The sequence below is a fragment of the Miniopterus natalensis genome, chromosome 11 (genome assembly GCF_054644295.1).
Source record: "Miniopterus natalensis isolate mMinNat1 chromosome 11, mMinNat1.hap1, whole genome shotgun sequence".
Taxonomy (NCBI): Eukaryota; Metazoa; Chordata; class Mammalia; order Chiroptera; family Miniopteridae; genus Miniopterus; species Miniopterus natalensis.
Genome location: NC_142091.1, coordinates 52,080,339 through 52,103,106, shown reverse-complemented (window position 1 = coordinate 52,103,106; position 22,768 = coordinate 52,080,339). Strand labels below are relative to the sequence as shown.

Sequence of the window (22,768 nt, the reverse complement as noted above, 5' to 3'; positions counted from 1 at the left end):
GAAGCGCTTTCAGCCGAATAAGAGCAAGGCTACGAGGGCGCAAACCATCCAGGCGGGGGCAGGCGGCGCGGCCGTGCGGGCTTCGGTTTCCCCGTCGGAAGAACGAAGCGCGTCGGGCTGCAGCGCCTCCCATCCTGCTGTCAATCTAGAAAACTATGTAATATTTCATGCTGACGCTGCCCGGGGCTGGGAAACGGGAAAAGAGGGAAAGCGGGGGAGGACGACGGGGAGGGGAACGGGAGGAGCGCGTGGGAAACCGGAGAGGGCACGGCGGGCGCCCAGACGGGCCGGCCGGGAGCTCAGCCTCAGCCCACCTCTTCGCACGCCCGATTCTCACGCCTCCGCCAAGACCGCGCGCCCGGCGAGTTTGGGCACCAGATGGCCAAGCCTCTCCCTCCACGCACCAGTTTCCTCTAGAAGCCATGGGGCAGATGGTGGGCAGCGCAAAAATGCATGCCAGGGATGGCAGGGCTGGGGTCCGGAGGACAGGTGAGTGGATCTGGGGCTGGGCGGGGGGTCGCAGAGCGCCCGTCCCAGTCCGATGGCCCCGGGAGAGCCATACTTCTCTCCTCAACTTTGAGCAAGGGGTGGGGGGGTGCTTGCAAATTAAAAAAAAAAAAAAGTTGCTGAACTTTTCCCCCAACACCGTCGTGGAGGCGGGACCGGAGGCGGCGCCTGCACGGTGATTCGCCGCGGGTTCGGGTCTGGAGGCTCGGATTGGCGCGCGACGCCCGGGCCGGGAAGAGTGGGCGTGGGGGAGGGGAGCGGCCAGCCCTGCCCGCGGGATCGGCTCGCGCGGGGAGCGGGTTAATTTCAAATCGGGGGCTTGACTGCTCCTGGACGGTCACGTTCTCTCTGCCCTCCCGCCGGCCCGCCAGTCCCGGTCCCGGCGTTTCCCTCTGGCACCCACCTCGGCGCGGCGTAAGGACCGACCGACGGCCCGATCGCGGGGCTCGGGAGCCTGAGCGGGGAAGCGGTGCCGAGGGGTCCCCGCTCAGATTCCGCCCGCTCCCACCGTGAGGTGAACTGACAGGTCAGCGGGACGCGGAGGGGAGCAGCGCCCGGCCCGCCCGGCACCGGGGAGAGCTCGGGAGGGCTGCGGCTGCGGCGGCCGTTTCCCGCCTCTCGCTCCGCCGGGGGCCGTGGAGGGAGGAGCTGAGCTCCCGCGCAGAGGGGAGGGGGCGAGCGAGGGGGAGGGGCGGGGACGCCGTGGTTCGGGGCGCGGGTTTGCCCGCGCTCCAGCCCCGCGCAGCGCAGGGGCGGCGCCGGCCACAGTCCAGCTTTCCGCGCCAAATTTTTAAATCGAAGGCGGAAGGTTCGGACCCGCCCCTGGCATCTCTAACCAATCGCAGGCCCGCGCCCCGCTCTCTGAGTGGCCGGGGAACCGTTGCCCTGGAAACCGCGAGGATGCTGTCCGGAAACTGCCGGGCGGGTAGCGCGCGAACGGGGCCCGGGGGGAGGGGCCATTGACTGGGCGGAGGGGAAAATGCGCCGCGCGAGGGACGTGTGGCGCCAGCGTGACTGTACCTGGTGGCCTGGCGGAGCTCAGGCGGTCTTCCAGGGTGGGGCCCGACATCGTGGCGCGAGCCGGCCGCCCGAAGCCGGGGCGCACAGCGCTTTGCATCTTTAGGAAAGTCTTTATTAACAGTCTGAATCGCAAGGCGTTCCTTAAATGACCAGAGCCCGTCTGGAGCTTAAGGACTGAATTTGGAAGTTGCCTGTCGAGCCGAGCCTGCGCGCGCGGGTGCCAGGGGCGAAATTCGGGCATCTAAGTGCAGGCTGCTCTCCAGATGCGCGGGGTCGTGTCGGTTCAGCCGGAACCTGGGCGCGCGGGCTCAGGCTCGAGCCCTGATCCGTGACTAGGTGGGTGCCTGCGCTTGCTCCCGTCCGTTCGGGGGGTCCCAGGAACGGCCTGACTTCTCCGAAGGTGAGAGAGGGCTGTCACTGGAAATTCGGTGGGTCGCTCGAAGTCTCGTAGCAGGGGATGCGTTTGCTGAAAGAATTCACCGGCGTTCGATGTGGTTCCCTGCCCGGTGCGGCTCTCTCTGGTCTGGGATCAAATGTAAATGCAGTTTGTCAGATTTCGTTCGTCTTTGTTTCCAGGTGGCCTGTGGTGGCCATGAAGGAATTTTTCAGCGGACCTCCTGCTTTTATGTTTCTTTAATTTTGCTATTTTCTTTTTTTTCTTTAAGGATATTAAATTTTTAATAGAGTTGTTTGGACTACGTGAACCATCAGGATATTGGGAAGAACTTCAGATTTTTTATTTTTTTAAGAAACTCTAAATGTATGAGAAATTTACAGGATGGAGAACGGAAAGGTACCTTTTTAACTCCAGTATTCATCCTTTGTTTTAAATGCAGTATCATCCTGGTTTAACTCAGAACTTTTCAATATGCAGTATCTCATTAATGCCACAGCCCCTTTTAGTTCGCCTCTGTAAAAACCCAGAAGGAAGGAAAATTTAATTTTTGAAGGAGAGAGTTGCCCAGAGTTAATCTTTCTAATTTTTAATGGTTTGATGGAATTCTCAAAGAAATAAGCAGAGAGAAAAGTTATTTTTAAGAATGTAACATTTGTTAGTCTCATTATGGTATTTCTGAGAATTCTTGAACAGTAGGAATTCAGAAAGGGCATTTGACATGATTTGAGATTGGATTTTTTTTTTGTAAGATAATTTTCTACCAGTTCACCAGCTTCTTTAACTATGCGGGCTGCAAACACTCTGCTTGAGAGAAAAACATTTTTGTAAAATTGATTGGTGCTTAACTGCTAGGTTAACAAAACAAAAAAACGAAACATGCAAATTTCCTAACAGTTTTATAGACCTGTCAAATAAGAAAATTGCTGTTACTCTGATAGTCTGAGGCAAATGACAGTAGCCTTTAGAAAAATCCCATTCCTGGGTGAGCACCTCTCGGGTACACATGCTCAGGAGGGGTTCCCATTGGACCCCTTACACTGACTTCATCCAAGAGTACCATGTTTGGATAGAGGATTCAAGCCCTGTGCGACCTCTCAGCCTGGCTGGCCTCTTCTGAAGAATAGGACTATAGGATTTGGTGAAAATACAAACAGAAAAGCACTTGATAAATCCTAAGGAGTCACAGGCATAGAAAATAGTCCCATTAATCTTTGTTTCTAAAGTCACAGGAATTAGTGAGTCTCTCTGTTCTTTCACTTATTGCCATCCCAAGCATTTTCTTTAAAAATAGATTGGAAGGATGTGTGGAGTCCCCAGTGTCCAAAAGTAGAAGAAACATGGTGTCCATTCGTCTTATTTCTGAACTGCTGTCAGTCTACCCTCTTACTCTCAGTAGCAGTTCCCCCTGCTGCCAGGAAGTAGCTTTGCGACTTTGAGTAACTAATTTTACTTCTCCGTCTGTAAAGTGAAAGGGTAGATATTCAAAGGGCAGCCTTTTCTGGTCAGAAATCCTAGTCTTTGGCACTCTGGATTTTCCCAACAAGCCTGACCACATGCTAGCCCTCACCCTTGTCTTCTTGGCTCTCTGACTCTATCAGTGGTATTTTATTGAGCACTTACTGCATGCAGCTATTGAGCTAGATGGACACACAGGTGAACGGGACATGGATTCTGCTATGGAGGCCTCTACTTATTACAGTTTCATGAGTGAAAGTCACTCCTAGGAGTTTGGGACCATTTAAAATGATCGCTTCTGTTAGGGGAAGCTGAGTGAAAGGTATATGGGAACTCTGTGCTCTCTCTGCAACTTTCCTCTAAAGCTAAAATTATTTCAACATAAAATGTTTAAAATATATAAGTTTTGAATTTTTTTAATCCTTGGAATAAAAGATGGAAAAAAAATTAAGTCCATGCTTTGTTGCAAAATTAAAAGTGGGAAATTTAGTTTTTAGAATGGACAAGTGTCGCCCAGCCGGGCGTGGCTCAGCGGTTGAGCATCGACCTAGGATCCAGGCGATCAGGGTTCGATTCCCAGTCAGGGCACATGCCCGGGTTGCAGGCTGCAGCCGATCGATGACTCTCTCATCATTGATGTTTCTATCTCTCTCTCTCCCTCTCCCTTCCTCTCTCTGAAATCAATTAAGATATATTAAAAAAAAAAAAAAGAATGGACAAGTGTCCACTTAGTCACTAATTTAATCAGCTCTACAGCCTCATTTGGCACTCTTTTCCTTAGCAATGTTCTACTTATTGTATAATTTCTAGAGTCAAAAGCTATCTGATAAATCCCATTTTACAGTGAATGTAATTATTGTTTTAAACCAGGAAAACCTCTTTTTTGAGCCACAGAAAAGGGGACAGATGAAAACACCTCTGAAAGAATCCACTGCAGCACATACAGTGTTGACAGAGATCCAGCCTGACTTGGGCCCTTTAACCACACCCACCAAGCCCAAGGAAATCTCCCAGGGAGAACCCTGGACGCCAACAGCCAACCTGAAAATGCTCATCAGTGCCGTGAGCCCTGAGATCCGCAACAGAGATCAGAAAAGGGGGCTGTTTGACAGCAGAAATGGATTACCCGAGCCCAGAGATTGTTTACACGTAGGTTTGCAGAGGACTGGAGGGATTGGGGGGAGGAGAGGAGTAGCCGTGGCAGAAATGCCAGCAATGTAAAGCATTACCATCCGCAGACTGTTAGCCTCCTTCAAAGCGCCAGAAAGGTTTGGACCCCTTCCGATATAGCACTGGGGATTCCGAACCTCTGGCTTATTCCCTTTGAGATCCGCCAAGCAGCTTATACTGGCTTCCCACGCTTCCCCCCCAAAATTTTGCAGCTATTGAAGGGAAGCACTCTTGCCGGTGTTAGTCGTAAAGTGCAGATGCCCCTAATAAATCTGTCAAATTTTATTTCAGAATAAGACATATTTACCTCTTCCTTTGTAGGAACACTTATCGGGAGACGAATATGAGAAATCCCAACCAAGTCGAAAAGAGAAAAGTTTAGGATTGTTGTGTCATAAATTCTTAGCACGCTATCCTAACTATCCCAACCCTGCCGTGAATAATGACATCTGTCTTGACGAAGTAGCTGAGGAACTTAGTAAGTATGCAAACAGCTTACTGAAATGTTAATCGTTAAAGTGACTTGGTGGACTTACCCCGCCAGACCCACACTCATCTAGCCAGTGTTTGTAGTGGCACAAAGAAGGCCACCGAGAATTTTCTCTAAAGCCCTGTTCATTTAGGAATAAAAGCATACAGTTTCCAATTTCACTGAGTCTTAAAACAAGCAAAAAAATCACAATGGAGATTGCTCCTGACTGCATTTCAAAAGCTCTGCAGCTTTAAAGGAAGGCAACATTGTTTTATGACTGGCTTCATAACAGCTACAACTTGGAACTTCTCTCTTGGCGCTGTGGTAGAAGAGCCAGGCTATGCAATGGGATCTTCATAGTTGGTGAACATCAGCTTGTTGGGCAGGAGCAGGGCTTTAGCGCTCCCTGCCGCTCAGTGCTATTCTCAGGATCAGTGCATTTTCTGAGGGTTTGGCAAAATTACTGTGTCCCCCGCCCTCTTTATAGACTCAAATCTAGTTGTAGCTAAAAAGAGGTCTATGGCAAATTTGAGGCACCTTTTCAGTCATGAAAATATAATCTGAAACTGTGGAGAGATTTGCAGGATATTTTAATATATAGCTATTATGCCATGAAGTTTCGCCCTTTTAATACATGTTTATAAATGTTAACTTTATTTCACGTTTTAAGAATATGCAATGGATAGTCATCTATCCACATACACTTCATTGTAACTATGTGGGATGTACTCTGTAATTCAGCAGTCATCTGTTGATTGCCTACTATGTGCTGGGCTGTGTTGTAGCAGCTTGTGATGCAGGAAAAATGCCTGCACCCGGGGAGTCTACATTCTAATGGGGGCAACAGATAATATTCAAAGGACATAATAAGTAATTATAATGTATATTAGAAGCAATGCATGCTATGGAGAAGAGAATGTAGATGAGGGTAAAGGAGGACCGATCAGGCATGCTCCGGGCATGTTTTGCAATTTTAAAATAAGTGGTCAGGGCAGGCCTGTTTGACAAGGTAACATCTGAGCTAGGACTTGAAAGAACAAAGGTAGGGAGCCATGTGGACATCTGGGAGAGGGATTCCAGGCAGAGGAATAGCCCAGCGCCAAGGCCTTCAGGCAAAGGCTTATCTGGCAGTTTCCAGGAACAGCAAGAAATCTCAGCACCTTGTGCCTATCATATGACAGGTGTGTGTGTGTGTGTGTGTGTGTGTGTGTGTGTGTGTGTGTGTGTGTGTGTGTGTGTGTGTGTGTCTTGGGGAGTAACATAAGAAATAGAGTGTAAAGTGTGGGATTTAGAGTATTCAAGACTTGGTTTTGCCATTTACTGGTTCTGCCCTGGGGTGAGCCACTTAGCCAGCCTGAGCCTCTATTTCCTCCTCACTAACGTGTGCAGGATAGTACCCATCCCACAAGCTTAGGCTAGAAATCTCTTAAAGCTGTATGGCACATAGTAGACCCTCCACCAACGGCACCTCTAATTCATGTTAATTCATTTGTACCCTTTGAGAGCAGGGACACGTCTTTCTTACCTTTACCTTTGCTGAGTAAATAAGTTGTACCATCCAGAACCTGCTGACAAATAACCATGGAAGGAAAAGTTACTCAGTTCTGTATACACTACAAAATCTGATCCTAGTAACACGCAGCTGCTCATTCCTTGTAGATGTTGAGCGCCGACGCATCTACGACATCGTGAATGTCCTAGAAAGTTTACACATGGTGAGCCGCCTCGCCAAAAACAGGTACACTTGGCACGGGCGACATAACCTCAGCAAAACCCTCGGGACTTTGAAAAGCGTCGGCGAGGAAAACAAATACGCGGAGCAGATCATGATGATCAAGAAGAAGGAATATGAGCAGGAGTTTGACTTCAGTAACAGCTGCAGGATGGAGGATCCTCTCACCAAAGCAAGCACGGACCAAAACGGACACCCGGACATGTGTTTTGTCGAACTCCCCGGGGTGGAATTTCGGGCAGGTGAGAGATGGTATTGAAAAGCTCGGGCCTGAAGGGAAGGCTCCACGGGAAACGCTGCTCTAAAGCTGCTGCCGCCTCTGACGTTAAAATGCCGCAGTTGTCGGCTGTGTGATCAGGTGGTGGTATTTTTAGCCTTGTTACTTTAGAAGTCACTTGTCCCTTCATGAATTTTAATTCTCTAATCCTCATCGTTCTTCAAAGCCTCTGTCAACAGCCGCAAAGACAAGTCTTTAAGAGTGATGAGCCAGAAGTTCGTGATGCTGTTTTTGGTGTCGACGCCTCAGATAGTAAGCCTAGAAACTGCAGCCAAGATTTTAATTGGGGAGGACCATGTGGAAGATTTGGATAAAAGCAAGTTTAAAAGTAAGTGTCATGACTCCATGGACTTTTAAACGATAAAATCTCAGTTACAAACTGAATTCCAAATCCATTTGCTATATAAACAGATCTTCTCTAATTATGCTTTTTGTATCTTCACTTATCCCCAGAAGCCATAATCATACTGCTTTAAATAATGTGTAGGACTCAACGATATGCATGTAACTACTCTTATTTGTCTGACACTTTGACTTATAAACAGTTCCTTAAGCGTTACCTCATTTGATACAGTAACATTGTCTGCATTTTACTAGTATACAATCTGCAGTTACCTGAAGTCTAAGTTTGCCAAGTGGGCCTGGAACCTAGGTCTCTGCCCTTTCTACTGTCTCCCATATGTGAGAGTACAAACACCTCTTCTAAAATTGTCTGCAGAATGACCTGCAGCACAGTTGGTTTGCCGGTTTGGAAGCATGGTTTTAGCCAGAATCTTTGCTCAAAGTTGGAATGGGATTCCTGTGCAGGGCTCTGCCCCCGCCTCTGTCACAGGCTGTGTAGGAACCTCCATGAAGGCACGGAGAGGGTGTGGGAAGAAGTGCTCCGCAGGTGGGGAGGGGGCTGCTGCTCGCCCATCTCTCCAGGACGCATTAGCAAACCTCCAAGCAGGGAACGAGGCTCGCCTGAACGTGGGGCACTTTGGGGACCCAACTGGAAGGTGAGGAAGAGCCACCTCAAGCAACAGCAGAGGCTGTGGGAACACTTCCCATCTCTGAAGAGCTATACTAGTCCCATGAAAGTATATTCAGACATCCGCGGGTTGATAGTGCCTCTATCAAGATAAAACTAGGTGGAGAGAAATACAATAATGCTGGCAATTGCCTTGGGAGATCTACAGTTTCAGAAAACACATCCTGATACTACGGATGAGCTGCCTGCTTTTCTGAGTCACCAGACAGTTTTCAGCTCTCCATTTCCTTGGTTAGTCACAGCCTTGGAAACTGTTCCAAGAACTGCAGATGTGTGATTTGCTGAATCCCCAGGGAACTCAGAACCTTCTGGCACCCTTAGGAAGGAGAGGCTCCATTTGTAACTTGTACTCAAGCTGGAGGTAAAAGTTCTCTAACAAAACTTGTTAAGATTTGTAAGATCTGTAGAATTAATAAATCTAGGCTTTGCATATTACCTAAGGACAGTATAACAATTTATAAATTTTGATGGCTATGGAACTGTCCAGGCTTATGATATTAAATTGGTCTTATTGTTATAAACTATCACAAGCAGGAAAGAAATACATTTGTCATCGATGCTTTATTAAACATAATAAAATTGTTCTGAATCCTCATTAGAAGATGCCCAGCAATGGTGACTTTTTGTCAAAAAAACCTGTAACATAGTTCCTGACAGGGTGATCCCATTAAGTCATTTTTCCTTTTTTCAGCATGTGCTTCTGTCATTTTTTAAAACTTTTTTTTTTTTTTTAATTGAAGCAAAAAAGGATAACTTTAAGAGAGTCACACTTTTCTCTGATACTGATGGGTAGGATGGCTCTTTGAATATATGAAATCCTCAGGAAGCAAAGTCTTTGATCCTTCATTACTCCACTAACTGGTGTACATATTTTCTTTTTCCCCAGCAAAAATTAGGAGGTTGTATGATATAGCTAATGTCCTGAGCAGCCTGGATCTTATCAAGAAAGTTCATGTTACTGAAGAAAGGGGCCGAAAACCAGCTTTTAAATGGACCGGCCCAGAAATCAGTCCTAATCCCAGTGGTATGTATCTGTTTCTTAAACTCTGCGCTCTGTTGTTTTGAATTAACACATCTTTACAGATAATCTTCCTTCTCTTTCCCTCCCACATGGAAAGAACATAAACTGGGTGTCCCAAAACAATGAATACACACAATGTCTGCAGATTCTATTACATTTTGAAAATGAAATGTATTTTAATAAACTGCCTTTATAATTATTCAAAGGGTGTACAAATTCTGGGGGACACCCTATATATGTGAAAAAACAAAGATGAGTGCCAATATGGAAGGTCTGGCTGCTGGCTCCATCAGCAACCCAAGGTCCATAACCAGCCCCTGTCCGGTGCCCAGGAGGTAGAATCTATGTGAAAGGACTTGAAAAAGTTGAAAGCATCACAAAACAAGATACTGTTTGCTCTTGTAATGCTTCTCAGTGACCATGGCAAAGCCTATGCACATTGAGGATAGGAAATGAATTCATTCCAGTATCAATACTCTAGTCTCCACCACAACTCTGGGATTCTGACACTTGCATTCCGCCAAAGCTCCTGCACAGAAGTGTTAGAAAATGGCAAGAACATGGGCCATGGAGGCAGAGGGAGACTTAGCTTCCAGTCTCAGCTCTGCCACTTACCAGCTCTGCCACTGATTAGCTGTGTGGCCTTGGGCTCCTCCAAGGCTAGGTTTCCTCACCTGCAAAATGGGAAGAACAGAGGCCTTTGTGAGGTCATTGTGATCTGGGATATAAACACAGGGATTTGGAGTGCAAGCTCTGGGCCCACACTGGTCAAGTTCATATCCTAGGCCCACATTCTTCTAGCTGAGAGACCATGACTCAGTTGATTAATGTCTCTGAAATGGGGATGCATTTCCTGAGAAGAACCTCCCTCGTGGAGTAGTTGAGAGTATCTTAGCGTGTTCAGGCTGCTACAACAATACCATAGACTAAACGGCTTATAGACAACAGAAACTTGTTTTGTTGGCTGGAAAGTCCAAGATCAAGGCACCTGCTTACTCTGTGTCTGGTGAACTTCTGCTTTCTAGACAGTCTTCATTGTTACCTCACATGGTGGAAGAGGAGCTCTGTGGGGTCTAATCCTGTTCAAGAAGGCTCTGCCCTCATGACCTTAGCACCTCCCAGTGGCCACACTTCCTAATATTATATTGAGCATTAGGTTTCAACATAGGAATTTGAGAGGGATACAAATATTCAGTCCATAGCAGTGAGGGGTGAGGGTCACCATATTTCACCAGATTAAGACTCTGCTGCTGCCCTGGCTGGTGTGCCACAGTGGCTTGGAGCATCCTCCAGTGCACCAAAGGGTTTTGGCTTCGATCCCCGGTCAGAGCTCATGTGGGAGGCAACTGATTGATGTTTCTCTCTCACATCGATGTTTCTCTCTCTCTCCCTCTCCCTTCCTCTCTCTCTAAAATCAATGAAAAACACATCTCAGATGAGGAATAAAAAAAAGACTCCTGATTATAAGATGTACAGTTTTTTATATATCAATAAGAAAAAAACCACTGACAACTACACTATAGCACACCCCTGGTTATAAGTTACAATAGGTTTTAGAAATGCTAAGTGTGAAATCTTGTCTCAGAATTCATTTAAAGGACAAATAAGGTTTTGTTTAGATAAAAGCCTTTATTGATGCGACTGCTGCCACTTGATTCCTAAAATCAGGTTAGAACTACACTTTGACTGTACATCCCAAAAGGAAGATGAATCCCCCATATTTTAAAACCCTGCCCTTTTCTTTTCCAGGTCTCAGCCCGGTCATTGCTTTCTCCCCCTCAGACTTGGAATTGAGGCAGTCTTCAAAAGAGAACTGTGCCAAAAACCTCTTTTCCACACATAGGAAGCCAAACTTTACTCGACACCCATCTCTTATCAAACTGGTAAAGAGCATAGAAAGTGACCGGAGAAAGATCAGTTCTGCTCCCAGCAGCCCTATCAAGACCAACAAAGGTGTGTTCCAATCACGTTAGGGTTCTGCTCGGAAGAATTTCTTGTTAGCTGATTTTGTATTTTTATTTTTTTTTAGCTTACTTGATCTCTATGAGACTTGTTAGGGAATTGTTTCCATATCCATATGCCTAACCCCACTTGACACCTAACTTAGGCATAAATCAAAGGATAAACAGTAGTTTGTGGGGGTTTTCATTTAACCGCTATGTGATTTAGGGGGAGGTTCACGTTTTCTGTTCCTTGGGCTTCAGTGACGTGTTATCCATGTGAGCGTTTATTCTTTTGCTTTGACCAACCCTCCCCCCATTTCTTTCTATTTTACCAGCTGAGAGTTCTCAGAATTCTGCACCTTTCCCAAATAAAATGGCCCAACTCGCAGCGATTTGCAAAATGCAGTTAGAAGAGCAATCAAGGTAGGTTGGCGATGCTCTTTAATAACAGGATGAATGACTTTTAGTTGCATCATTAGGATACTTACGTAAGAACAGGCACTAGCCTTGGAAACTGGTGAGATCATCTCTTCTGTAACTCACACGATTACTACAGAAACTGTCTGCTAGTTTCATAAAGACAGGGCTTCGATCTGGGCAGTCTCAAGTGGTAGCACATTTTAGAGAAAATGTGTTTTAGAACATTTTAGAAAGTATGCCATGTTTTAAATCTTGTCTTTTAGTGAACCCAGAAAGAAAGCAAAATTACACCTGGCAAGATCTGGGCACTACAAGCCAGTGGCCCCTCTGGAGTCCACAGTGAATGCTGAGCTGGAGCCGACTGCACCATCCCTCATCCAGCCCCTGGGGGTGATCCCTCTGATCTCCAGCCCATTGTCATCGGCAGTGCCCGTGATCCTACCTCAAGCCCCTTCGGGCGCATCCTATGCCATCTTCTTGCAGCCTGCCCAAGCCCAAACCATGACACCACCTCACAGCCTGAGCCCAACAGTCTGCCATACCGCCTCTTCTAAACCTACGAGATCAAAGGACTGTGCAGATGCCACCACCGAGAAAGTAGCCAGTGATGCCGCCAAGCCCAGTGCCTCCACCAGGCCCGTAAGCCTGTTGCCAGCTCCAGAGAGACACGGTGCACAGAACCGAGATGCAGAACCTGCTGGAGAGAGAGGCTCAAAGAGGGCAAGCGTGCCTGAGGACAGTGGTTCCAGAAAAAAATTTAAAGAGGACCTAAAAGGACTTGAAAACGTCTCCGCAGTAAGTATACCCTTGCGCTGTGCAAAGTTTTAGGAACTCCCCAGTTGATTAGAGGAGGATTTGGTGGCTTGTGAAATCTACCAAAGCAAAGAGCAGTCTCTCAGAAGACAAGAAACTGTTCCTTAGCATCCATAATCCAAACAAGGCCCCAGACAGCTAATCCCCTGGCTGGGATGACGGCAGGGACATTTTTAACCTTTGGAGGAAGGGATTATTTGCTCTCTTTTTAAAGCACCATGGGTGGTTGTCCTTAAGTCCATTTCTCTACCACACACTGGCATGCAAACACCTGTCGTGAACGTCTTAAATAATTTACAAGCAGATGTAACCCCAAATGAATGGGTGCATACGTAGGGTTCCGCTAACTCCTGCTTTCTGAGTCAGTACCTAATGTTTGTTTGATGACATGTAACTGGCATCTGTTGCCTAGAAGATAAATTGTTCCCCCTGTTTTTACTTTCTAAAATTTAAACCAAAGTTTCTGTTTCATGTAAATAGAGACATCTTACCTTGGCCAATTGTAGGTATATTTGACACATTGGTTTTTAGGGATTGTGTTGTTCCAGATCTTTTTTTTCCTAGGTGGAGTTTAGTTCAAGAAGGAATTAATATTTATTGGATGCCTACCCACACACCAGATGTCAGAGGATTAGGCACTTTCACATACATTATCTCATTTCCTCCCTTGGGACAATTAGATACGAAAGACACATTTGCTGAATGAGCACCGCTAAATGTGCAAGCAGAGGTTAATCTCTCATTTTGTCCCTGCTGTTAACTCAAGTTATTTATTTTACTTCTCTACATCTTGTTTTCCCACATCTATAACAAATTTGGTCCACCAGCTTTTCCTGATCATCTACTGGGTGTAAAGCACTGTGCCCTGGACCAAATCAAACCCAGCACCTGCCTTTGGTGGTAGTTGCTTTTGAGCACTTGCCCCAGGGCCATATTGCAGTTTTTTCAAGGCAAGGTGAATTTATTACATGATGATACATGTAAAAGGTCTGTGATTCTTTTAAGGCACCATGTAAGGTGAAGGATATTATCTGTAACTATTGTTATTAAGGAGATTTTAGAGTTTGTCAAGTCCTCCCTTAGGATGACCTCATGGTAGCCATTCAAAATCTCTTAGAGCCTAGTATCATTTTATATTTAATATCCATGCTAGGGGGGAAATTACCAGGCTTTAGCCTGATTGGATTTTCTTGGGAGGTCCATAATCTCTTCAGGCCAATGGGGTAACTTAACAATGGTCTCCTGTTGCTCACTTAGCTGTTCAGGATTAGGGTTTTCAGTGGATAGATTTTCCATGTCCCCCTGCTTTTTTTATCATCTCTGAGACTTCATTTTGACCATTTCTTTTTAGCATGAACTGAGCAGAACAAAGAAAATGTGTTAATTTGTGTGTTAATTCAGTCGGCAAACATTTACTAAAAGTCTGCACTTCTGAGGGTGGAGAGAAGACAGTATACAAATAACACAAACAGATCAGGCAGTGAATAGTAAGAACTACAGTGAAAATAAAATAGGGGATCAGAGGGCTAATATAGGCTGGAGGAGATAACACGCAAGTTGAAATATGTCAAATTCGTTCATCCTGCTAATTTAATAGTTCTCTTTAAAAGGGGGGGTTTGGTATTGTAGGTTTAAAGATGTTGTGATGAATGTAGTTTATAGAAAATTGAAAAATAACTATTAGTTGAGTGCTACAGGTTTTTCTGAAGATTTGAAAAATTAGATTAACAATAGCAAAGAGGATTTGTGAAATCCCTAAATTCACCCATTAAAAATGTCTGTTCCTGCAGCTTTCAAGGAACCTGCCAGTAAAGATAATGAACAGTGCCAAACAGCTAAGAAACAAAATGTAAAGTTTGTGGTACCCTTTTAGCATTGTGGATTCTGAATTTACTGGTTCCCAAGGAAAAGACAGGACCTAATAACGGCTAGATCAAAGTGTAGACTGTTGTTTTAACAATGTCCAGAAGAAAGATCTGGAGGAAGATCAGAGGAGGGCCCCCGGTTTACAAGAGCCGCTTTTAGCTTTGCCAGTCCTGCTCATGGTAAGGCCGAGGCAGACCTTCCAGGCTTTCTCCGTTTGGCAAAGTACAGTGATGTTGCAGGCACGGGGAGGGTATACACAGCTTAACATTCTGGCCGTTTCCATTTGTTCTGTAACTTTATTGCCTAAAGCTTTTGCTCTAATATGAAATAATCAGTCCTCTTCTTTTATCTGTAGTTTTTGAATTCTAGTGTCGTGCCCTTTAGTTGGTATAGTATAAGCATGTTTGCTTGGTATCATTAAGACCTAAAGTATTAGAAACAAAGCTATGGTTGTGTAATTCCTTTGTTCTAAGTCAGGGGGTCAGTAAACATCTTTCTGTAAAGGACCAGATAGTAAAAATTTTTGGCTTTGTGGAGCATATGGTCTCCATTGTACCTATTCATCTCTGCCATTATAAAAAGAAAATAGAAAAGCAGCGATAGACAGTACGTAAATGAATGGGCATGGCTGTGTTCTAGTGCAATTTTATTTACAAAAACAGGAGGCTGGATTTTGGCCCAGGGTTTGGCAACCGCTTCTCTAAATCAACATTTCTTAAGAGTTTTTCCTTGAATTCCGATACTACCAAAAATTTAGTTACCAGATAGCCTGGGAAATGCTACATGCTGGAGGCCCCCCTTGGAGATTTACAATGCATGCCATTACTAAAGACCCTCAGAAATTCTCTAATTAAAGCACCATTTTCCTTTGTTGAATTCAGCATTTCCCAAACATATTTGAGCATGATACAAGCAGTGCCTGCTTGCATCCCATGAAACTAGGGTCCCTCAGAATACTCTTTGGGAAATACTATTCTGTATAACCCAAGAACAATTGATAATAACATAGCAGTACCATTAACTTGGTTCTGACACTTAGTACCATATCACCAAGGATCTGATAGTAGGATTTAGGATGTCAGCGTGCAGGGGGTCTGCTGGGTGAATCCTGCTCTAAGCAGACTCAATGGTAGCGTTAGGACACTTCCTAACTCCACAGAGGGCAGTTAAGAAACACGTGGTTTGTATGACTCCGGACAAGTGTTGGAATGGGAGGGAGGGATTTGTCTTCGGGGAGCTGTGTAGCTGCCCTGCCCGTAGCCTGTTCTGTTTGGAGGCATTGGTCTCCTGAGACAACCGGCAGGTGTATTAGTCCTGGAAGAGGCACATGGCTGTTATCTTCCAGTATTTGTGTGTAAAATAAACCCTTCCTCCTTGTTTTCTAGGCGTTGTTCCCATCAGGATACCTAATCCCTCTCACCCAGTGCTCATCCCTGGGGGCAGAGTCCCTTTTGCCTAGCAAAGAAAACTCAGGTACACTTTCCCCAAACCACAGGATCTACAGCTCCCCGATCGCAGGTGAGTGTACGTGCACTATTCAGGCGTGGGCCAGCCTCAAGGTCACATAAGCCTTGTCAGCTTCTCGGACAAATGCCTGTGCTTTTAAGATATTTTTCCCTCCTTTTCTTTCCAGGTGTTATTCCAGTGACATCAGCGGAACTCACTGCTGTTAATTTTCCCTCTTTTCATGTAACACCTTTGAAGCTAATGGTCTCGCCAACTTCCGTGGCAGCCGTACCCGTGGGGAACGGCCCGGCTCTCGCTTCGAGCCACCCCGTGCCCGTCCAGAACCCAAGCTCAGCCATTGTGAACTTCACGCTGCAGCACTTGGGGCTCCTCTCCCCCAGTGTGCAGGTGGCTGCCAGCCCGGGGCCCGGAACTGTTCCCATGTCTCCAAGAATAGAGGCTGTTAGTGTCGCACCAGAAAATGCAGGCACTCAGCAAGGAAGGGCCACCAGGTATGACTCTCCAGTCCTGGGCCAGAACCAACCGAATGGACAATCCCTCACTGTGACGGGGGCACAACAGGTGAGAGTGTTTCTATTTAACGTATTTATTCCCTTGGGTTATTAAGTCCCAAATGTCTGTGTCCTGGGAGACTTACTTTTATATTTCTTCTTTGGGGAGGGAAAGGATGGGCGAGTGAGGAGGCTGAGGGCCTGCCTGCTTCCCAAATCTGGGAAGAGTGCACAGGAGTTCATATTATTGAGTTGCCGTGAGCTTTTTTTCTTGCCTTAACAAAAATAGCTGGGAATGTAAAATTATCCAGGCTTACCTAGCCGATTTCAAAGTATGCTTGGCTCCCTCGTGTGACGTTTCCTTCCGGTCCAGTCTTCTAAGGCTGCTGGAGCATGCCTGTCTGTGGGTTTAATTTCTTTTTTCCATTCCTCTCTTTCCAATCAGCCTGTTCCAGTAACACCCAAAGGGTCACAATTAGTGGCCGAAAGTTTCTTCCGTACCCCAGGTGGACCAGTGAAATCGATGGGCTCACCCTGCGTGGATTTTGATGGTGCTAATAAAACCTCCATAGGAATGCTCTTTGTCCCACAGCGAAAACTGGAAGTGTCAACGGAGGATGTCCATTAATTGACAAATGTGGCTTCTTTTAATTTTCTGAAGAGTTGTTTAATAGAGAAGATGTACTCAGACTGTTTGGAAAACACATTCTCAGAAAATACTGTAAATACATTGAGGGTTTACTTAATTTCAAAACAAACACTTGTTTTCATATTTCATATATATACACACACACACATACATATATTAAGCTAAATTTATCATCCTAAAAAATAAAAGTAAAATGTTGAACTAAGGTATATTAACTTCTAGGGGGAAAGAATGAATTATTTCACTTGTGTCTACACCGTTATGCAAAGTAGCTGCATTAAAGTTTACTTCCCTTTGTGTGAATATGTGACATGCCTAACACAGCATTCTCTTAAATTTTGCACAAAGAAAAAACTGTGATGTATAATGTATTTTTAAATAGGACTATAGGTATATTTTTTGTAACTTTAATCTGTTTTTGTTGCAGTATGTCTTTCTGTAAAGTTTGCAACAATCCTCAATCAAGTCTATGGAAAAATTATTTATAAAATGTATTTTTAATCATAAATTGTTGAAATTAAAATTTTTCTAAAGTGTATTTAACATTTCATTTGGCCAGTAAGGGCACTGTTGGGAGAAAATGAAAATTTATCTAACTAACCTCAAGGGCAAATTCTTGGTATGGAGCATCTGTCCTGGGTTCCCTTAGATATGCAGAGTTTACATAATGTTCCTACATCCTGCCTTTTGATCTTCCATTGGCTCCATTTATACAGAAGTGAAAATGGCTTTGGAGATGCTGCTGTTTGGCCAAGGTCACCCAGCTAAGTCCCACGTGCTTTCCTTCACATCCAGGGAGATTAGAAATGAAGAGAAGATGTGGGGTGCTCCCTACCCTGCCCTGGCCCCACCAGCACCCACCCCAGGCCTCCTGCTGTTTACAGAGGAGGAGCTGCAGATACAGTCCTCTTACCATACTTTCTGAATGGCCCAGCTCCAGTTTCTGATTTCCTCCACACGCAAGAAACTTACACTCACCCCATGAGCTCCAAGAGAAGACATGAGCTACCATGTGTTAAGTGTGCATCTCCTTGACCCTCCTTTGTTATGGGATGAATTGCACCTTGAGAATTGACATGTGCCCTCCCTGGTCAGGGTCTTAAAGGATCATCATCGTATCTATTTCCTACACGTTTACATGTTTCAGGCACTACGCTGTTCATTTTAAAGCTCTTTCCTCTATGAGCTAGGACTATGAGGTCACTGAGGCTCTCAGAAATTAGAGCAAAAAGTCCAGAGTCACACTGCCAGTGTGTGCAAGGACTCAACCCTGTCTACTGGCCCTGCTTATCCATTACCCACCTGCCCCAGATGCAAGCCTAGCAGCTATGGTAGAGCCAAGCACATGGTATCAGTAACCTGAGCATTTGTAAGTCTTCCCTTTCAGATACACATGCTTTGTGTGCATGACCAAGTACAGCTAAGAGGGCAGGTTTTCACGTCCTAGAGATGGCCTCTGCCTTCACACCACTACAAAACCAGTATGAGCCATTCCAGAGTACCTCTGCCTTTTACACTACTTGAAGGACATGTGAGTGGTTCCTGATAGAAGAAATGGCTCCTGCCTTTAGGTGCTATTTATAAAATATGAGAGGTGGGCAAAAGTAGGTGCGCAGTTGTAATACAATAATTAATAATAATGCAAGAATAAACTATTTTGTGTATTCACAACTATAAATCTACTTTTGCCTACCTCTGTATAGTTGAGGAAGACTACATGTGAGTAAACGAAGAATTTCCATGTAATAAAAACAAGAAATTACTAAGTGGTAAATACAGACAAAATATATAGTTCAGCCTGGCCCATGTGGCTTGGAGGTTGAATGTCAACTCATGAACCTGGAGATCATGGTGTGATTCCTGGTCCAGGCACATGCTTGGGTTGCAGGCTCAATCCACGGTGCAGGGCATACAGGAAGCAGTTGGTTGATGACTGTCTCTCATCATTGATGTTTCTATCTCTCCCTCTCTTTCCTCTCTCTAAAATCAATTAAAAAAAAAAAAAAAAGACATAGTTCAGTGGAGGCTACTAGATTCAACTGCATACAGACAACTTCAAGGTAAATACCAACTAGAAAGACAGTCACGGTAGCTCAGAGGAGGTGAAGCTCCTTACTTACATCACCTCCCCTCCCTTATAGCTGAGCTAGAGAGATTGGAGGCCTAGGTTTGGTTCTGTCCCCTCATCAGTTCACATGAGATACAGGTTTAGGGAAATCAGATACACAGAAAGAGATGTTAGACTTCGAGCCAGCTCTGGGATTGTCCCACTCAGTTCTGCTGCTCTGACAGATTCATGGTTTTCCCCCTAACCCCCACCTCTTGGTATTCATGCCCCTGTGTGACTCCCTACCTTTGAATATATGTGGGGCCTATGAATCTATTCTAACCAGTAGATACAGTAAAGTGATGGGATGTGTGATTATATGTACACAATTATGTGCTTACATAAGATTGTAGTGCCTGTCTTGCTGGAGTCTCTCCCTTACTGGCTTTGAGGAATCCAAGTGGCCACGTTGGGGAACCCAACACAGCAAGGGACTGTATGCAGCCTCTTGGAGCTGACGGTGGCCTGCAGCCAACAACCAGCAAGAAACTGAAATCCTCAGTCCTACCTAGAGCCACAAGGAACTGAATTCTGCCAACAGCCTGAGTGAGCTTGCAAGCAGTTCTTTCTCCAGTTGGGCCTCAGATGAGACCACAACCCTGACACCTTCATTGCAGCCTGATGAGATCCTAAGCAGAGAACCCAGCTAAGCTGTCCCTGGACTTCTGACCCGTAGGAACTGTGATTTAATAAAGTTGTGCTGCTTTAAGATGCTGAGTTTGTGGTAATGCTGTTAGGCAGCAACAGAGAACAAATACAACCACTATTATATAGTGATTTGGTTACCACCAGCGGGATAACTCATAACACACTAGTGCTCGTAACTGTCTTCTTCTAGTCTGTCTTATTACTTTTCATTGGTTTTACAGGCATTCATAGATGCAAATATCATGGGGATATGGTAACCCTAAAAGCTTTCATGGAAGAAGCACCGTCCATTTTTAAAGCTGAAAGCAACTTTAAAGAGGCCAGATATCACAGTAGTGGACAAAGTTATCTGCCCAGCATGCAATTTCTGTTTTCAAACTGCCTTCTGATTTCCTCTTAAGGAATTACTGGGTGGAACCCAGCAGGCTGTAACTGAAGCCCCCAACCCATATCTACAGCAAGGGTGGGATTGTCATCCAGGCTAGGCCAGCCTCCCTAGAATCTGACGTTTTATTTCATCCTAGCAGTGACCTCACCATTTTGGTCCCCCTGCAAGTTTGTTGCTGGGGTTCCTGCTCCCCAGCCTCAGGAAAGGCCTTGGTATCTGCCTATGTTCAAACCTGATTTTCAGCCCTCCACCCACTCTGTGGGCCTTTGCTATCCTTCCAATAAGTTTCCTTTGCTTGAAGTTGCGAATCATTCTGAGCCTAGTAACCAAAGGACTCTTACAAATCACAGAGGGAAACCCAGGGTCAAGCTTCCCAATCCCCACACCAGTTAGTTCTCTGTTCCCTGGTCCTGGTGAAATCCAGTCAAAGGACGAATAGAAAAAGCCTTCAGAAATGCTTATCTCACCAGAAAGTACAAGCAACTCACCTATGTTCAAATGAATGTAAAGTGTCCTTTAAAACACCTGAAAGGGAAATGGTTGAAATAAGAGACACAAGGAACCCAGGAAACGAGAGCAATAGAATTAGATGCAAAAAAAAAAATTTTTTTTAACCCAGCTTTAAAACAAGTTTCCTCAGCCTTGTCCTTTTCAAGTGATTAGTGTTCCTGCAGATACAGGATAAAGAGATTTCCAAAACTTAAGCAGATAAGCTGCCTGAGCAATCCTGTAATAATATTGGAGACTATGGGTGGATATAGATCTTTTACAGTATTTATCATCACCTGGTCATTTTCAAATCTTCAGGGCCAAAAATAAGAGATAAGCTGGGAGGAAAAGTGTCATTATTATACATTTTAAAAAGTATAACTTTTTATTTAACTTGTAAAGAAGTGGTTTTACATCTAATTTCCTATGCATTCAGGTCAATTATTTGCTCAGTCAGAGAAGTAACTAAATGCGGACTTGTCATAATCGTCTACATTTTGTAGAAAAATATAGGTGGGGGATATATTTTCAGTGTCCTCCAACAGTCAAGTAATTAATTGCATTTTTAAAAGGGAAACGTCCATATTCCATGAGTTAGACTCAGAGTCTAATTTGCCTGTATATACTGAATTCTATTTTTAAAATATTTATTCAAGTATTACCATATGCTCAGCACTGTGTCATGCAAAACACTGCCTATTATCCTACTTTGGATAATAAAAGACCCTCTGTGTACGAATCTTCTAGAAGTTCATCCCGAGTGAAAACATTTTATTTTAATTACTGTTGATTAAAACCTTTCTAAAAATGATAACATAGCTCCCTAGATTCCTAAACAGAATATAACTTAACTTTTTCTTCATGTTTGAGAAACTCATGAGCACTACTGTTTTGTCAAATTCAAATTCAACATACAACTTAGGCCATCTGTGGTACAGGCGTGCCCTTGCAGGCTATCAAATGTGGAGGTCTACATCTTCCTAAAATGAACGGCTCCAGAATATGCTTTTCAAGTTTTGATTTTATGGTTCTCTGTCTCCAACTTTTGATTCAGCTTCAACTTTCCTCTTGCCCCTGCTCTCATGATTAACCTGTTTCCTGAAAACTGTCGGGCTCCAAGGGAGCTGCTGCCCCCTTGCTTCTGTGCGCCATTTCAAGGCAATAGATGTGTAACTCCCTCGGGGTGCTGTTTCTCTCCTGTGGGGCAAAAGCAGGAGCTTCTTCTCAGGTGTCTTCCTTGCCGATCAGTGTTCTTTCTCCACACTTGTTGATCCCGGGAACCTGGGACCTGATGAAATGCCAGGAGTGCAGAATATAAGTTATACACCTGTATTCCTTATCAAAAACTAACACTCAGACAGTAAGAGCATTTTCACTACTCTGAGAAACAGGACATGTCCTAGCTATATTAGGGGAAAGGGTGAGGCTTGAGATACAAAAAGAATAATTTTTATTGAGCATCTGCCATCAGACCTACTTCAATACAATACTATGAGTTGGTTCCTATTGGCCCCATTTTACAAGGGGCGTAAGGAGCGTGTCCCAAACACACGGTATGTGTGCAAAGCCAGCATGCGCTTGTAGGTATGTCTGGGGACAAAGCCCGTGCTGATTCCAGAACGCCACAGTCCAGAGCTTCATCACACTGCAGCGGTCACAGGTTTTCCGACTGGAGTGAACCAGGATGATTCCAGACTGCTCATGACAAATGAGAACAGAGCCCCGGGAGTATTACTCCCCACCGTCACAGCTATTTCTATTTCAGGCTCGCTACCTATAGTGATTTACACTGTCAACTTGTTTAAGCCAGAACGACCTTTCACAGAAAACCCCTTCCTGTGTGGTTGTGCTTTTGAGTTAGCCGAAAGAGGAAAGCTTGGCCTTTCGGATTGACTGGTTGGTGACAGCTCTGATTCTCCAACTTACCCTTTCAAACTTTCACTTCACCAGCCCCTCCTACAATTGCACAAGGTCTAATTCCTATAAGAAATCCCTTATTTGTAGCTCTTTGTGGTCTGCTTCCCTGATTAAACCCTGACTATACAACACCATGGGGCACTGTGGAGAAGAAATGGGGTGGGAAGAGTTCCAGAGGTGGCCAGGGGCTATCTACTGCCCAGTGCCCAGAGATTAGTACGTGCCAGCAAGTTGGCACTTTATAAACTGTAGGCCATTTTGGTTGCCGATATTTTGATAGCCGCAAATCCAAGGGTTAAAACATTGTTAAATCAAAGTGCCCTTTACAAATGCACTGCATGGAACTCAGCCACTTTCCACCACAGCTCTCTCACCCAGCTCAGTTACTGGGCCAGGAGACCCTGCACCCCACCTCCCACCTGGCTCAGCTCAGATGGAAACTGCATGGCCCAGGAGTCGAAGTCTGGCCGCTCGTCCTTGCTCTGACCC

At 45.0% G+C, this 22,768-nt stretch overlaps 1 protein-coding gene across 6 annotated transcripts; it reads left to right on the top strand.

The window, feature by feature from the left end:
• Positions 1-977: 977 nt before the first annotated feature.
• Positions 978-17,268, top strand: E2F8 (E2F transcription factor 8). 6 transcript variants are annotated; one of them, XM_016201657.2, is made up of 13 exons: positions 978-1,033; positions 2,193-2,320; positions 4,250-4,528; positions 4,871-5,027; positions 6,681-6,995; positions 7,197-7,358; positions 8,947-9,084; positions 10,831-11,034; positions 11,360-11,447; positions 11,708-12,239; positions 15,509-15,641; positions 15,757-16,151; positions 16,527-17,268. In XM_016201657.2, exons 2-13 carry the CDS (start codon positions 2,306-2,308, stop codon positions 16,707-16,709), a joined length of 2,601 nt encoding a protein of 866 aa, XP_016057143.2. In that variant the 5' UTR covers positions 978-1,033; positions 2,193-2,305; the 3' UTR covers positions 16,710-17,268. The 6 variants fall into 6 exon arrangements, with proteins under 6 accessions (XP_016057143.2, XP_016057146.2, XP_016057142.2 ...); XM_016201660.2 differs by having other exon boundaries at positions 994-1,021; XM_016201656.2 differs by lacking the exon at positions 978-1,033 and adding an exon at positions 1,510-1,863.
• Positions 17,269-22,768: the final 5,500 nt, after the last annotated feature.

Bases quoted from the DNA above. Each gene is read 5' to 3' on its own strand.
- E2F8 (XM_016201657.2), top strand. The intron at 11,448-11,707 runs GTAGGTTGGCGA...CTTGTCTTTTAG, and splicing joins CAGTTAGAAGAGCAATCAAG to TGAACCCAGAAAGAAAGCAA. The intron at 12,240-15,508 runs GTAAGTATACCC...CTTGTTTTCTAG, and splicing joins GACTTGAAAACGTCTCCGCA to GCGTTGTTCCCATCAGGATA.